The sequence below is a fragment of the Zootoca vivipara genome, chromosome 5, assembly GCF_963506605.1.
Source record: "Zootoca vivipara chromosome 5, rZooViv1.1, whole genome shotgun sequence".
Classification (NCBI taxonomy): Eukaryota; Metazoa; Chordata; class Lepidosauria; order Squamata; family Lacertidae; genus Zootoca; species Zootoca vivipara.
The window spans coordinates 96,087,288-96,101,962 of record NC_083280.1 but is presented as its reverse complement, the minus strand read 5'-3'; the positions used below and the strand labels follow the sequence as shown (position 1 = coordinate 96,101,962).

Sequence of the window (14,675 nt, the reverse complement as noted above, 5' to 3'; positions counted from 1 at the left end):
GGAAGTTTTCTTTTGAGTTAGAAAGTGAGCCCTACTCTCCCTTCAGTGCAATGTTTATTCCATAATATCACCAGTTCATCCCAGTCAGTCTGTTAAATGTTGGTAAAACTTTAAATGCTATGCATTTTTTTAAATATTTCATTTATGTCGCAACCAGCTTACTCCCATCTTCTAAATGGATTACCTCTTCTAAAAAGAAAACTCCAGCATTAGAAGGGAGGAACAGGGGCCACTTACTGTAGAGTAGTCACATAGGGGTCCCTGGAACTACAGTGGTACCTCGGTTTATGAACACAATTGGTTCCGGAAGTCTGTTCATAAACTGAAGCGAACTTTCCCATTGAAAGTAATGGAAAATGAATTAATCCGTTCCAGATGGGTCCGCGGCGTTCGTAAACTGAAAATTCGTAAACCGAGGTGTTCATAAACCGAGGTTCCACTGTACTTTAGAGCAGATAATTACAGGAGTGTAGTTTGAGTGATCTTGTATTCAGTTATTGTGTTAGGTAGTGAGAAAAGGTTCTGATGATAATATGCCATTTAACGTTTGATGAAAATAAGTGGCTCTTTGACTCCAGAGACCTTTATAGTAAAGCTTCTGTGTTATGTTAGCATAAAGCTTGGCAAGTCTTCTTGTGACCAAAATGCCGGTAATACTTGGAGAGGAAAAAGCAGGGCGGCCTTTCTGGGTGATCATTCAGCTGGCTACTTAGGAGACAAAATTGGCATCGTTTGCGAAAGGAAAACCTGTGGTTTCTCTTATGCTCTCCTATTGCAATGGTGGTGGTTGATCCACACATACAGACCCTTTAGTTTGGATAAAATACTGAAAATATAAATGCAAGCTAATTTCTACATCTACCCATTTGAAGAACATTTTCTGTCATTATATTCAGTCTGACAGTCATCTCAGAGGTAGATTCGAAATACTTTTGACCTCATGGCAACGGTTAGTATAATTGTGGTTGATGAAACCTCAGGTTAAATCTAGGAGAAATCAAGTTGCTATGGTCTAGAACAATGGCAGTTTGTTTTGTGTCATGCCAGGAAAGACTTTCTTGGGGGAACCAGGGAGCATTTCATATTTAAAAGTGTAGCTTGAGACGGGCCTCATGCTGTGAAAACAATCCACGCTGCTGAGGAGAGCAAAAAACAGGGATGTGATTAAATTCTGAAGGAGAGAACTATCATAGCTACCACAAAACAGACAACTAATAGAACACAGTAACTTAAAATGGTGATCAAATATGAATTACAAGTACTTTTATTTGACAAAACAGCTATGTTTTCATAGATTTGTACCCGTTGGGGGGGGGGAATCTTCATTTATTTGGTCATTTATATTGTTTCTTACAAATTATAATGTAAATAACAAAAATAATACATTTGATGTAATATGGTGCATCTGCAAAACACAAACTGGCTCTTTGCTGAGGAAGGCAAAATGAATGGGGATAGTTTTAGCTTTCACATTGGGATTTTAAGCCAAGCATGCACAGTTTTCAACTCTCTAAACCAAATAGAGGACACACCAGCCCCACCTTTTGCTGCCTATCTGGGATTGCAAAAGCAGCAGTGTTGCTAAGCCCCTGGCAAGCCACAATTCATTTCTATGGGCTGCATTTGGTTTGTGGGTTGGAAACTTAGTAGGCTTGTTCTAAGAGGTTTGTTCATAACTCAGTTGAGAACCATTCTAGTATTAATTCTTTGAATATTTGAGTACCATTGTGGTTCCCCCATCCAGAAAGTATTTTGCTGCCCCCCGGTCCCCCAATAAAAATAATAATAAAAAATGATTTTACTGACTGCTCTGATAGATGTCTAACTGAGATACTGTGAAGCCAAAAGCTTTTTGTGCTCCCCCAAATGTGTCCATTCTTTTTAAGAAGTTGTTATTGTTTTCATTTTTAATAATGTGTAAAAAAAACCACCTAATGGTATGCAGCCCCCAGAGAGATAACTAAGGCCCTTGGCCCAGAAATGGTTGGTCACATATATTTTAAGGAATGTTTTAGCTGGTTAATCTTTTTTTTTAACTGCTTGAGTCATCAAATATAACTAATTTTATGTTAATGTATGAAATAGCATGCTAAGAATTATACATTGACAATATTATTTGAAATTAACTGTCCTATCACCCAATCTATCTGTAATTAAACAATATCATTTCATTTGTTTTAATAATTAAGGTCAACAAATGCCAAAGGGTCCAATTGATTTGCTACTTGCTAATGTTTATTTCTCCCTCCAAAACATATACTGTACTGTATAGTTTCACTGCATTCTCTCATTCCATTAAGATATAAACAAACTCTCATTTTAGGTAAAACTATTAGCACTTTGTCTACCTTTCCCTTGCCCTGATTATGTTTGACATTTCTTTCTTTTTTAAAATATAGTTTTATTAATTTCCAATTTATAACAATTACAAAAAACAAAAACAAAAAACAAAATTCCAACTCTGATTTGGGTAGCTACCATTCTTCAGGGTTATCAGTAAAGTATTTTATAAATGGATGCCATATTTCAACAAAATCATTTACATCATTTGTATTCAATGCATGTCATTTCTTTTTTAATTTTTTTCTGACACAGCAGTAGACCATATACCAGTATTCTGTTTTCAACGAGATATACACAGATGTTCCAATTCGGTGTCACTAATAGGCATGCTGCTACTAAAAGAAAAATAATTAGTTCTGTAACACAAATGTCAGATTTTCATTATTTAAAAAATAGTTAAGAATCCCAAATTTGTGGCACATTCTGTAAACACCCATTATTCTATCTAAACTCTTTCCAAGATATCGGGACTGTTGCCCTTCTTAGAATGCTGTTAAGCAACCTGCCCATATGGGGATCAATGTTTCAGAAAAATTCTTATAAAAGACTAGTTGACCCTGCCATGCGTTTCAGTGGCTAATCCCTGTGAGTGTCTCCAGTTTGACACGCTCGATGAGGTATTCTGTTTCTCCCCCCCTCTCGGTTTATCCCTGTGAACCCCCCAATTCCCTCTTCCCCCGAACCCCCCCCACAGGGGAGGTGTGTTTCCTTGGGTGGTCCTGGTATTGGGGGTGGAGGGGAGGGTTGAGGAGAGGGGAGGTTCCTTGGGGGGGGGGTCTTGGTATTGCTTGGGGAGGGTATTGTGGGTGGAGGGTCATGGGGGTAGAGGGTTGTGTAGGGGGTTTGTGGTGGGGCGGGATTCTGAGTGGTTAATCCCTGTGAGTGTCCCCAGGGTGTCTTGATCCATGACCTATTCTGTTCGCTCCCCCACCCCTGGGGTTATCTCTGTGAATCCCCCAATTCCCTATACCCCGTCAACCCCCACCCAGGGGAGGTGTTGATCCTTGGGTGGTGTTGGTATTTGGGGGGTGGGAGGGGAGGTTTGAGGAGAGGGGAGGTTCCTTGGGTGGTCTTGGTATTGGGGGGAGGGTTGAGGAGAGGGGAAGGTCCTTAGGGGGTGGGGGGGATCCCTGGGGAAAGAGTACTGTCGGGTTGGCCTATGGGGAGAGGTCTAGTGTCGGGGTGGCCTGTTCCCTGTTGGTGGTGAGATCTTATGGCGGGGAACGCGGATCAGGCCTGATCTATGGTGTGGGTGGGGATCCATGGGGAGAGGGCTACTGTCGGGGTTGGCGGGGATCGCGGATAGGGCGTGATCTATGGGGTGGGCGAGGATGTGATGTTTTGATGCAACACATAATATGAGTGGTGTTTTGTTGTTTAATGTTTATGTTTACTTGTTTAGTACACCGTTTGCTTAATTGTTCCATATAATTTGTTCAAAACCATTGGTTTTTCATGTAAATTATCAACATTTTTTATCTTAAATAAATAAATATTGCAGAAAATAATAGTATGCAACTATTATTGCTCTACATAAAACCTTAAATTTATGTTTATTAGTTCTCAATTTAACATACTGAGAATAAATCAGTCAAATTCCTATGTTTTCATCACTCGTAGTGAGGCAAAATTTCAATCTGTAGGAGCAGGGTCTAAATATTAACCGATTTGTCCCAAATTTGAAATTTGACTATGTTTATACCATACGCCTGATATAAGATCAAGGGAGGAAACATTTTCCCCAAAAAGTTTTTTATGACCCACCCTAACGAGGATGTGGCAGGAAGATTCAAGGACAATCAAAGAAACATTTAAGCATTTCAATGTAGTATAGTATAGTACGGTATAGTCTCAAAATGTGTTTTATTTATTTGCAGAATGTGGATAGATATATTTTCAAAATGAGAACAAGAGCATATGCTATGCTTCTACAGTTCTCTGTGACCTACTGTTGTGAACAGAAGTTTTTGTTCTTAGGTAGCTTCCTAGATGCCCCATGATCATATTATAAGGCAGCTGCGTTCTGTGTTTTGTTTTCCAATGTATATCTTAGCAATTAAAAATTCATTGTGGCATGAGCAGATTTTTATTCTGAAAGTGTGGCCCAAAGAAAAAAGTTTGGAAGCCACGGCCCCAACAGGGAGCGAGGAATTGTCAGCCACATGTTGCTGTAGGTCCCACTAGAACCGAAATATTGTTTGTTAACCATTTTTGCTCAACTGGCATGTTTATGTAGGTGGTAGAGAGTGTTAATGACAGATAAATAAATTAAAGTGACATTTCACAACTCTGCATATTTCTGGATAAAGCAACTGAGTGTAAAATGCATTGTTACATGTTGTATCACATTCTGTTATTCTGATTCCATGGATTTTTATGACAGTGTTTAAACACTGACAATTAATTGCATATGTTCCCATCTGGAGATAGATATATAATAACTCTTAAAACTGAATATCTTAGGCATGTTTTTGGCTTTACATTGTCCAAGAGTGTTATTTTTTTCCTTTCTCCTTTTTTAAACTCAAAGGATTTTTAGTTGCATATAAATTACAGGTTTCTATTAAAAATGTCACTTAAAAATATGGGCAGCTTCTGTGGCAAGAATCTTATGTGCCACATGCAAGCTAGCATTCCACATTTGAATTTAGTGCCTGATTTTATTTTACAAAAAGTTTTATTTTCTAAAAGTAGACATTTATAAATTTGACAGACTTGCAAAGAAAGCCTAATACGGTAGGTGCCTTACTTATGAGCTTTAAAATACTTAATTGTCCTAAGGTGTAATAATGGAACTCCTTCCATTTTTTTTTTAAAAAAAATAATTATCACAAGTCACTGCTTTGAGCTGACATTCTGCCTTTTCAAGCATATGATGTAGGAGCGCCTGCCTTAGGAGATTGCACTTCTTAGGCTTTGTAAGCTGCCTTAGGTGAAGATTAAAAGCATTAAAAACATTAAGGTGCTCCAAAGCACTTTTAAATGTAATGTGCCCCCCCATCTCCAATTGTACAGGTTGCATTTGTGTCCCCTCCTTTCTCTGTTTATATTCATAGAATCATAGAATCATAGAATCAGAGAGTTGGAAGAGACCACAAGGGCCATCCAGTCCAACCCTCTGCCAACCAGGAAACACCATCAAAGCATTCCTGACATATGGCTGTCAAGCCTCTGCTTAAAGACCTCCAAAGAAGGAGACTCCACCACACTCCTTGGCAGCAAATTCCACTGCCGAACAGCTCTTACTGTCAGGAAGTTCTTCCTAATGTTTAGGTGGAATCTTCTTTCTTGTAGTTTGAATCCATTGCTCCGTGTCCGCTTCTCTGGAGCAGCAGAAAACAACCTTTCTCCCTCCTCTATATGACATCCTTTTATATATTTGAACATGGCTATCATATCACCCCTTAACCTTCTCTTCTCCAGGCTAAACATACCCAGCTCCCTAAGCCGTTCCTCATAAGGCATCGTTTCCAGGCCTTTGACCATTTTAGTTGCTCTCTTCTGGACACGTTCCAGCTCGTCAGTATCCTTCCTGAACTGTGGTGCCCAGAACTGGACACAGTACTCCAGGTGAGGTCTGACCAGAGCAGAATACAGTGGTACTATTACTTCCCTTGATCTAGATGCTATACTCCTATTGATGCAGCCCAGAATTGCATTGGCTTTTTTAGCTGCTGCATCACACTGTTGACTCATGTCAAGTCTGTGGTCTACCAAGACTCCTAGGTCCTTTTCACATGTACTGCTCTCAAGCCACAATACACTTGTGGCAGCTCTACATAACTATGATTCTGCCAAATGCTATAGTTGTACCCATGTTGTAGTTCAGTGACTCTGTGATTTGAGGCCGAAAGGGAATTTGTTTTTGTTTTGCTGTGGAATGAAAAAAGGAGAGAAAGAACAAGAAAACCAGGGGTGCCAACCTAGTTTTCAGGGCAACCTGCTGATGAGTTCTGAGTTTTGGGGTAGTTCTTTAGTGGTGAGGGGAAAGCACTCTGCGCAGGCTTGGAAGTACTTCTCTCCCTAGGCTGAGTTCTAGTGAGGTCACAGCACATCCTTAAGTCATAGGGAGGAAACGACAAAGACTGGAGGGGGGAGTTGTAGCAATAACAGACGCAACCTTTTATTGGGTGAAGCACTCTGGCTGTCGTTTGCTTGCAGTGGAGGTCAGTTCAGTACCTAATGCCTTTATTTATTTTTTAATGTGCTGGTGCTTTAATCTGTGTGGGAGATGGGCATCACACTGCCAGCTTTTCTTCTTAATTTTCCATGTTTGGGGAGGGGTCCATTCTCATTTATCAATATGCCTTCACACTCTTCAGCCACAAAATGGAGCTTGTGTCCTCTAAATAGGAGGAATTGAGAAGTCTAATTTTGCAACAGTTTCAGTTTCACTAGTGCTCAGAGGTCTGTCCTGGTGTGTGTGTGTGTGTTTAAAGAACGCATTAAAACTCTGCCTTTAAATTGTATAGATTTTATACACATTTTTATATAAAACTAGCCATACGTTGCTGTGGTTCTTTCCTGTGATTTCCCCCCACTCTGTCCGTACACATGAGTTATCCTCCCCCTCCTCCCCCCACCCCAGCTCATCCCTGTGAGTGTCCCCACCCTATCCCAACCCATGAGGTATCTAGTCCCCTCCTCCCCCCACCCCTCCAGGACATCCCTGTGACTGGTCCCACTCATGAGATATGGAGTTCCCTCCCCCTGTCTGAGTCCTCTGTTGTCCCCGGGGAGTGTTGGCCCCTCCCCCTGTATCTCCATACCTTGGCCCCCACCCTTGGAGAAGAAACTGTCAGGTTCTGGGTTGTATTTCCCAGTATGCACTTTTGTCTGAGCCCTCTGTTGACCCCGGGGATTGTTGTCCCTTCCCCCCTGTATCTCCATACCTTGGCCCCCGCGTAGGGCTGAGGAGAGGTGAGGGTCCTTGGGGGTCTTGGTCTTGTGGGGGTGGGAGGGTTGAGGAGAGGTGAGACTTATTGGGGGTCTTGGTCTTTTGGGGGTGGGAGGGTTGAGAGCTGAGGGTCATTGGGGGTCTTGGTCTTGGGGGGGAGGGTTGAGGAGAGCTGAGGGTCATTGGGGGATCTTGGTCTTGGTGGGAGGGGAGTGTTGTGTAGAGGTCAGTGAGTTTAGAGGGTATTGGTGTTGGGGGGAAGGTTGTGGAGGGGGTGTGTTGGGGAGTTTAGAGGGGATGGGTCTGTGTGGTTATGTGAGTGTGGGGAAAGTTTGTGGAGAGGGTAAGTCTGTTTTGGATGGGGTTTGGTTTGTGGTCGTTTGAGTGGATTACGTAGTTATCGTGTGGGGGTAGGTTTGTGGAGGGTCCCGATCCGCTGCGGTCGTGGGTCTTCGGCGGTTAGTCGGCCTCCGGAGCAGTGAGGTTTGTGGAGGGGCAAGTCTGTTATGGATGTGGTTTGTCTTGGGGGGAATGTCCGTTATGGCTGGGGTTTGGGTTTTGTAAGGGGTCGGGTGAGTGGAGGATACAGTTATCATGTTGGGGGGGGGAGGTTTGTGGGTTCGGTCAGTCAGCCAGTTAGAAATCCACTGAATGGTAGCATTGTCTGTTCTACTATCAAGCAGCTATTACTGTCAGAAGGTTCTTCCTGGTTTTTCGTTGAAATCTCCTTTCTTATAACTCCATTGGTTGAGGTCCTACACCAGGCATCCCCAAACTTTGGCCCTCCAGATGTTTTAGACTACAATTCCCATCATCCCTGATCACTGGTCCTCTTAGCTAGGGATCATGGGAGTTGTAGGCCAAAACATCTGGAGGGCCGCAGTTTGGGGATGCCTGTCCTATACGCTGGAGCAGGAAAAAGCAAGCAGTCCTTGGAGTCTAGCTGTGAGAAAAATGATTTGGCGAGCATTTCAAGGGGAAAACCCGGCAGTTAACCACCCTCTGCTAGTCTACACTTTTGTACTGTAGCCAAACTGTATCTCACACTATTCACACTTTTTAAATTAAAGGTATGGTTAATACCAGCTCTTATTTGAAAGGGTGGCCATGTGGGGGCATTGATTAATTTTTCCACCAACCCCCTCCCTGACTGCTATTTGTGCTTTATCTTGTTGTGTTAAAATTGAAGAGAACAACATTTTCAGTGGGAAACTAGCACAAGGTCTCAATCTGCGTGGGGGAAGCTGCATGTTTGCCTGATAAGCTGCAGTTCTTTTGGAAAAAATGCCCGCCCGCCCGCGTGCGCGCGCACACACACACAAGCTCTTTTTTTTAACTGAGTGTTTAAGAAAGTGGTGGTATTTAGTGCTTTATAGGCTGAGATTGGGAATGCAATGGAAAGGTTGTGCAAAATCTGAGAGAAAATCTAATTGAAATCAGTGAGACTTGGCCTCAAGTAAATACTCATAGGATTTTACTGTAAAATATGTAAAATTGTAATTGAAGACACAGTATTGAACTAATTTTTTGGGGGGGGGGACTTTCCTATATTTTTTCATAGAAGATCCATACCTTTCATAGAAGATGACATACCTTGTCATATGATTAACAAGATTCTGCATACTGCAGTGCTATGCATTTGTTTGGTTTTCTAGAAATGTACAGCAAACCTGGAAAACTGGGTTTACTGTGATTGCTGTGTTTTGTTTTGTTTTGTGAGGTTTGGCAACAAATGGGCTCATGCTCCTATTTGTAGTAACTATGGAAACTTTAGAAGCACTCTCTTTCTAAGGCTGATTATACAATAAAGTGCTGAAAGTGTTGGTCGGATTATGGACTTCAGAATATGTTCAATTTTCTAATGTGAATATTAATTGGGGACTCACTTTAATCTCTTGTGACACTTAAGTCTGTATAGGTCTGTATCTAGGCATCCAGAAGTCTCGGGCTCACTCAGCATGTTAAGAGCAATCATACATATTCATGACTCTCAATTGCAAGAGTGCACTAGGAAAAGAGAAAGCTGAGAGCAAGCTACAGCACACAAACCACCCCTGCCCCCCAAGCAGGCAATATACTGGTAGTAGGAAAAGGGGGATCTGACAAACACAGAAACCATGTGACACTTTATAATTTATATCATGGATTTATTTTGTTTATAGCACTTGTATTGTTCAATCACACTCTACAGCAGTATACTTTAATTGTAATGTAATTTGCCCTTGCAAATATTTGAAGACACTCTTAATTAGTGGGCCAGTTCATGAAGCTGATCTTCTTTACATGGTGGTCTTTTTTTAAAAAAATTAAAAGTTTATTGGCGTACGCACATTCAGAATACAATAAACTTGAAAAGGCTCTGTTAAAACAATGAGAATCCCTATTGATGTTTATATATTGATAACCTGCTTTCTCCAACCCTTTGTTTCTAGTTACGGAGAGCCCCTGTTCAGGGCCCCAATGCACTGGACTGGAGCGGGGTTGCATGACATAGGCATGGCCATCAAGAAGTGCCTCCATGTGTCTCCCATACTGCCGGTGGTATTTCTGCTGGTGTTTCAGGCCGGGACAGAACTGGGCTGGTTAGGGATCTGCTGCCATTGTGATGGCAACAAGTCTGATCCACCCCTCCTTCATGGCACCTACCCTTCCACCCCAGCCAATATGTGGGGTGGGGCTGTAGATGGGACAGTGGCTCCATCGCTCTGTTAAGTCCTGCTGCTGCAAGTCTGGACCACTCTCTTATATTTAAAACTGTATTATTTGGTACTCATGTTTATATTGTGGGTGCAATAAACCCTAACCTGGCAAATATCCTCAATGGTCTAATTCTTCATATTAAAAGCAGACAATTGTACATTGCCACCAACTTTTAAAGAAACAACTTCCTGGCATCCTTTCTTCCAGAAAGCTATACTCAAGTCAATCAAATGTTAATAATGTGTGGCTGAGTGTCATGTGACCATAATTAGAATCTGTGACACTTGGAGATCCCATTGATCACTATCCTTTTCTGCCAAGTTGACAATATGGTACAGCTCGCTGAAAAGATCTTCATGTTCTCTGCTGGTAGTGAATAAAATTGGTGGAGCTCTGCTTCAAATTGGTTCTTGAATTAACATATTGTCAAAATAGCATTGACTTGGGTAAACTAGCACCATGTTACTTTCCACTGCCAGACTGCATGCTAAATCTCTTTGCTGTCTTTGTTTCCCTCCTCTGCATTATATCCATCTACTTATCTTTCCTCATTTCGTTAATTGGGACAAATCTCTGGTCATAAACAGTTGTGTTTCATGCTTTGGTCTGAGGTTGTTAAAGTGAATTCACGGTAAAAATAAGTAGTCTAGTATACTCAAAGATCCAACTTCAAACTAGGCTTTTCTTGTTTATTAAATTTACATGGGATACACAGCAATGATCCATCTTGACCAATACTTCTCCATACTTTTCTAGTCTTCACTCTTTTGACTGGTATTCTTGCCACACCCAGACTCCAGACAGCTCTGCTTATGCCCTGCAGGTGAATGGCCATGTGGAACTTAGCAAGAAACGATGAAGGATATGAGTAAATTATGCACAGCTTTCTCTTGTATGTGAAGCTACACGTAGCAAATAATTGGTGCCCTGCAGGCATTTAGATCTTGCATGGAGAGTTGGAATTCCTTGTCTCCTCTGTAGGTGTTTTTGAGAGCAATTACATTTTGTGACATAACACCTTGCTTGCAGCATTTCAGCAAATAGTTTTAATGGAATGCTCAGGATGTAGTTTATTGATGGTGATGGAAATTATTAAACATGGATCTAACATTTGCCTGAAACTTTGCTTGAAGGGAGACCACCATGAAAGAGGAATGGATCATTGCAGGCTATCCTAGCCCTAAGTGTCTTTTCAAAACCAGTATTTATAGTTTGGTGACTTTAAAAAGGTAATATATTATTTTTATTTTTCAGAAACAACACATGTCAAGATATCACTAAATATTATAAACAAAGTACAACCAATAATGCTATAAGTATACATGATAAAACGTATTAAAATATGGAAAATACACTTGCAGGCTTCCCATTGTCATCTTATTTACCACTGGGAACATAGTTCTGGACTAGTTGGGCCTTTGGCCTGACCCAACAGGCTATGTTTATGTTTATGCTATGAAAAATGTAAGAGGGGGAGGGGAGATTTTGGTCTGGATGCATTTTTCTTACACCTAATTTCCTGCATTAAAACCTGCTTCCATACTAGGTTCCTGATGAATATTTTGGTCACACATTTGTTTTTAACTATAATTATGTACATAGTCATGAGAGCTTCTACTTTGTCCTTCATAGGAGTGGCACTCATGTAGCTGAGTAGAGGACCATGGCCTGTTTTTCCTGCTGTCTGTGAACTGACATTCCCTTAAGACAGACTTTTGGGTGGTTAAAGTGACTTATGTAAATGACAATATGGATTTAATCAGACTATTTAATTTATTGAAATACAAGTATTTGTAACATGTGCCCCATAATATATACATTAACTGGAAGTGGACATGGGATAAATTCCTTAACTCTTTTCAACAGTTGTAAGCCAGTGGGCAGTATACACAATCCGCAACCTCACAGAACAGAATGAAAGAAACCAAGAACTCATTGCACGGATGGAGCAGCAGGGATTGGCTGACAATTCTGTCCTTGAGAAAATGGGATTGAAAGTTGAGAAACAAGATCAGAAGTTGATTTTGAGATCCAGTGGAAAGACACCACATCTATAAGCAACTGCAGTGTGAATGGTTCTCATATGTTTTGCTGCGGATACGATACCAATGTAGTATAAAATAGACTCTCAACCAGATTGTTGGCATTATTTCTTACCAAAATCAAAGGTTAATTAGTACCAAATAAACGGCAAATTCCAAATTATGGATACCCGGCTGATAATTTTTTCACTCTTTTGTTCCATTAATTTAAAATATAATGTATCTACCAAACTAATTAACAGCTGCTAGATGTCTGGAGGCGGTTGGAGGATGGATGGTGGCTAACAGATTGAGGTTGCATCCAGACATGACAGAAGTACTTTCTTGGGGGACAGGGTGCGGGTGGTATGGGGGACTCCCTGCTCACAGCTGTCCATGGAGGTCAATATGTGTCGAGGGCAGCTGTCTACCAGCTCCATCTGGCCAAGACCCTACCGGCTTGCAGACTGTCTCACCAGAGTGGTACATGCTCTGGTTATCTCCCACTTGGACTACTGCATTGTGCTCTACGTGGGGCTACCTTTGATGGTGACCCAGAAACTGCCATTAATCCAGAATGTGGCAGCTAGACTGGTGACAGGGAGTTGCCACCAAGACCATATAACACCAGTCCTAAAGGATCTTCACTAGCTCCCAGTATGTTTCCGAGCACAATTCAAAGTGAAGGTAAAGGTAAAGGGACCCCTGACCATTAGGTCCAGTCGTGACCGACTCTGGGGTTGTGGCGCTCATCTTGCTCTATTGGCCGAGGGAGCTGGCATATGAGCTTCCAGGTCATGTGGCCAGCATGACTAAGCCACTTCTGGCGAACCAGAGCAACACGGAAACGGCGTTTACCTTCCCGCTGTAGCAGTACCTATTTATCTACTTGCACTTTGAGGTGCTTTTGAACTGCTAGGTTGGCAGGAGCTGGGACCAATCAACGAGCTCACCCTGTTGCGGGGATTCGAACCGCCAACTTTCTGATTGGCAAGCCCTAGGCTCTGTGGTTTAACCCACAGCGCCACCCGCATCAGGATTATGCTGACCTATAAATCCCTAAACAGTCTCAGCCCAGTGTCCCTGAAGAGCGTCTCCACCTCCAACAACAGACACTGAGGCCCACTTCTGAGGGTCTTCTGGTTAGAAGTGAGTTTACAAGGAACCAGGCAGAGGGCCTTCTCAGCAGTGTGGTGTGAAACGCCCTCCCATCAAATGCCGAGGAGATAAAGAACGACACAACTCCTAGAAGACATCTGAAGGCAGCCCTGTATCAAGAAGTTTTTAAACTTTGACACACACACGCACACACCCTATATTTTGCTGGAAACCACCTAGAGTGGCTGGTGAAATCCAGCCAGATGGACGGGGTATAAACAGTATTCGTATTCGTATTATTAGTATTAGTATTTTCATCTACAGCTGCAAAAAGGAAGCTTACTTCCAAGTGTATTAAAAGGTGGGAGATGAATATGTCTGCCTGCAATAATGCTTTCCACCCCCTTGTGTAAACACAACATATCAGATTCTTAGTCACTCATGAATTTTCTGTCCTCACTTAAGGTGAACACCACAAGCCATCTTCTGAGGAATTACTGAAATATGCCCTAATACATTGCAACCATTAGAATTGTTTGTTGCTCTTTTTATTTATTACAAACATCAATTTATCATTGCAAAAAAACAACAACAACCGCTGATACACTACTTACACATCAGAGTTCTTCTGTAATTCACCATTTGCCAAGTGAATTTTAAAATGCAGAGGCTGCTGGAGCAGCAGGGTGTTAGGTTTAAGTGTTGCAGGACTTGTCTGTGTTTCTAGAGAACTGGATGTTTGTTTGAATTTTATTTGTTCCCTTGGTAAGTCAGCCCACTTACCCTTTTATTATTATTTTGCTTCTCATGAGCTTTTTCTAAACTCTGGAAGACTTGAGAGGTAGTTTCTCACTGTGATTAATTCTAGCAATTTCTTTTCACCCAGTGCCTTCCCTAAACATTGACAAAACTCATTTCCAGTTAATTAATTCAAGAGAGGCTGAAGAATGGAAAGCTCCGCCATTCGATTTTGGATACCATTCTTTATTGTTGTTGAACTCTGCCACTGTGGAATGTGGCATGAATGGGGTGGGTGGTTGGGAGAGAGACAGAGGTCAATTAATTCCCTGTGCCCCAAATTCATTTTCTCAGGTAAAAACAAAAACCAGAACAAATTAATTCTTAATATTTTTAATACGCTTCCTTCAGTTACCAAACTTTGGGCATGTGTTCCAAAAATGTGTATTATTTTAAGATAGGCTACTGCAGCTTCCCTCACATAATAACGTGGTTTGCCTTAAATTGGAATAATCAAACACATGCTATTAACACTGACCATCTTCTCTCTCACACATACCCACCCCCAATAAAGCAGAGAAGGAATGTGATTTAATGAATACACAAGCAATATATTCCTTTTTTTAATGGAACACGAGAGAGAACAGAAGGAAGTTCAAATAAGTATTTGGCATGGATGAAATATTCCCATAAGAAGACCAGGGATGCTTTCATATGCCCTGTAAGTTGAACCACACAATCCCAGTGGTGATCCCCCCCCCCCATGATCAGCAGCACAACTTCATGGTGGCAGTAACACCTAACTAGGCACAAATATGTTGACAGGCACTTCTTTCAAGTAATGTGAGCATGATGGGTAAAAGAAATCTGCCATGCAT

At 41.6% G+C, this 14,675-nt stretch overlaps 1 protein-coding gene across 1 annotated transcript in view; it reads left to right on the top strand.

The window, feature by feature from the left end:
• ATXN10 (ataxin 10) overlaps positions 1 to 12,145 on the top strand; it is a 69,946-nt gene extending 57,801 nt beyond the window's left edge. The window contains exon 11 of the mRNA XM_035137735.2: positions 11,807 to 12,145. Within this exon, the coding sequence (XP_034993626.2) occupies positions 11,807 to 11,997 (191 nt within the window). The 3' untranslated portion in view covers positions 11,998 to 12,145. The remainder of the gene's footprint in view (positions 1 to 11,806) is intronic.
• Positions 12,146 to 14,675: the final 2,530 nt, after the last annotated feature.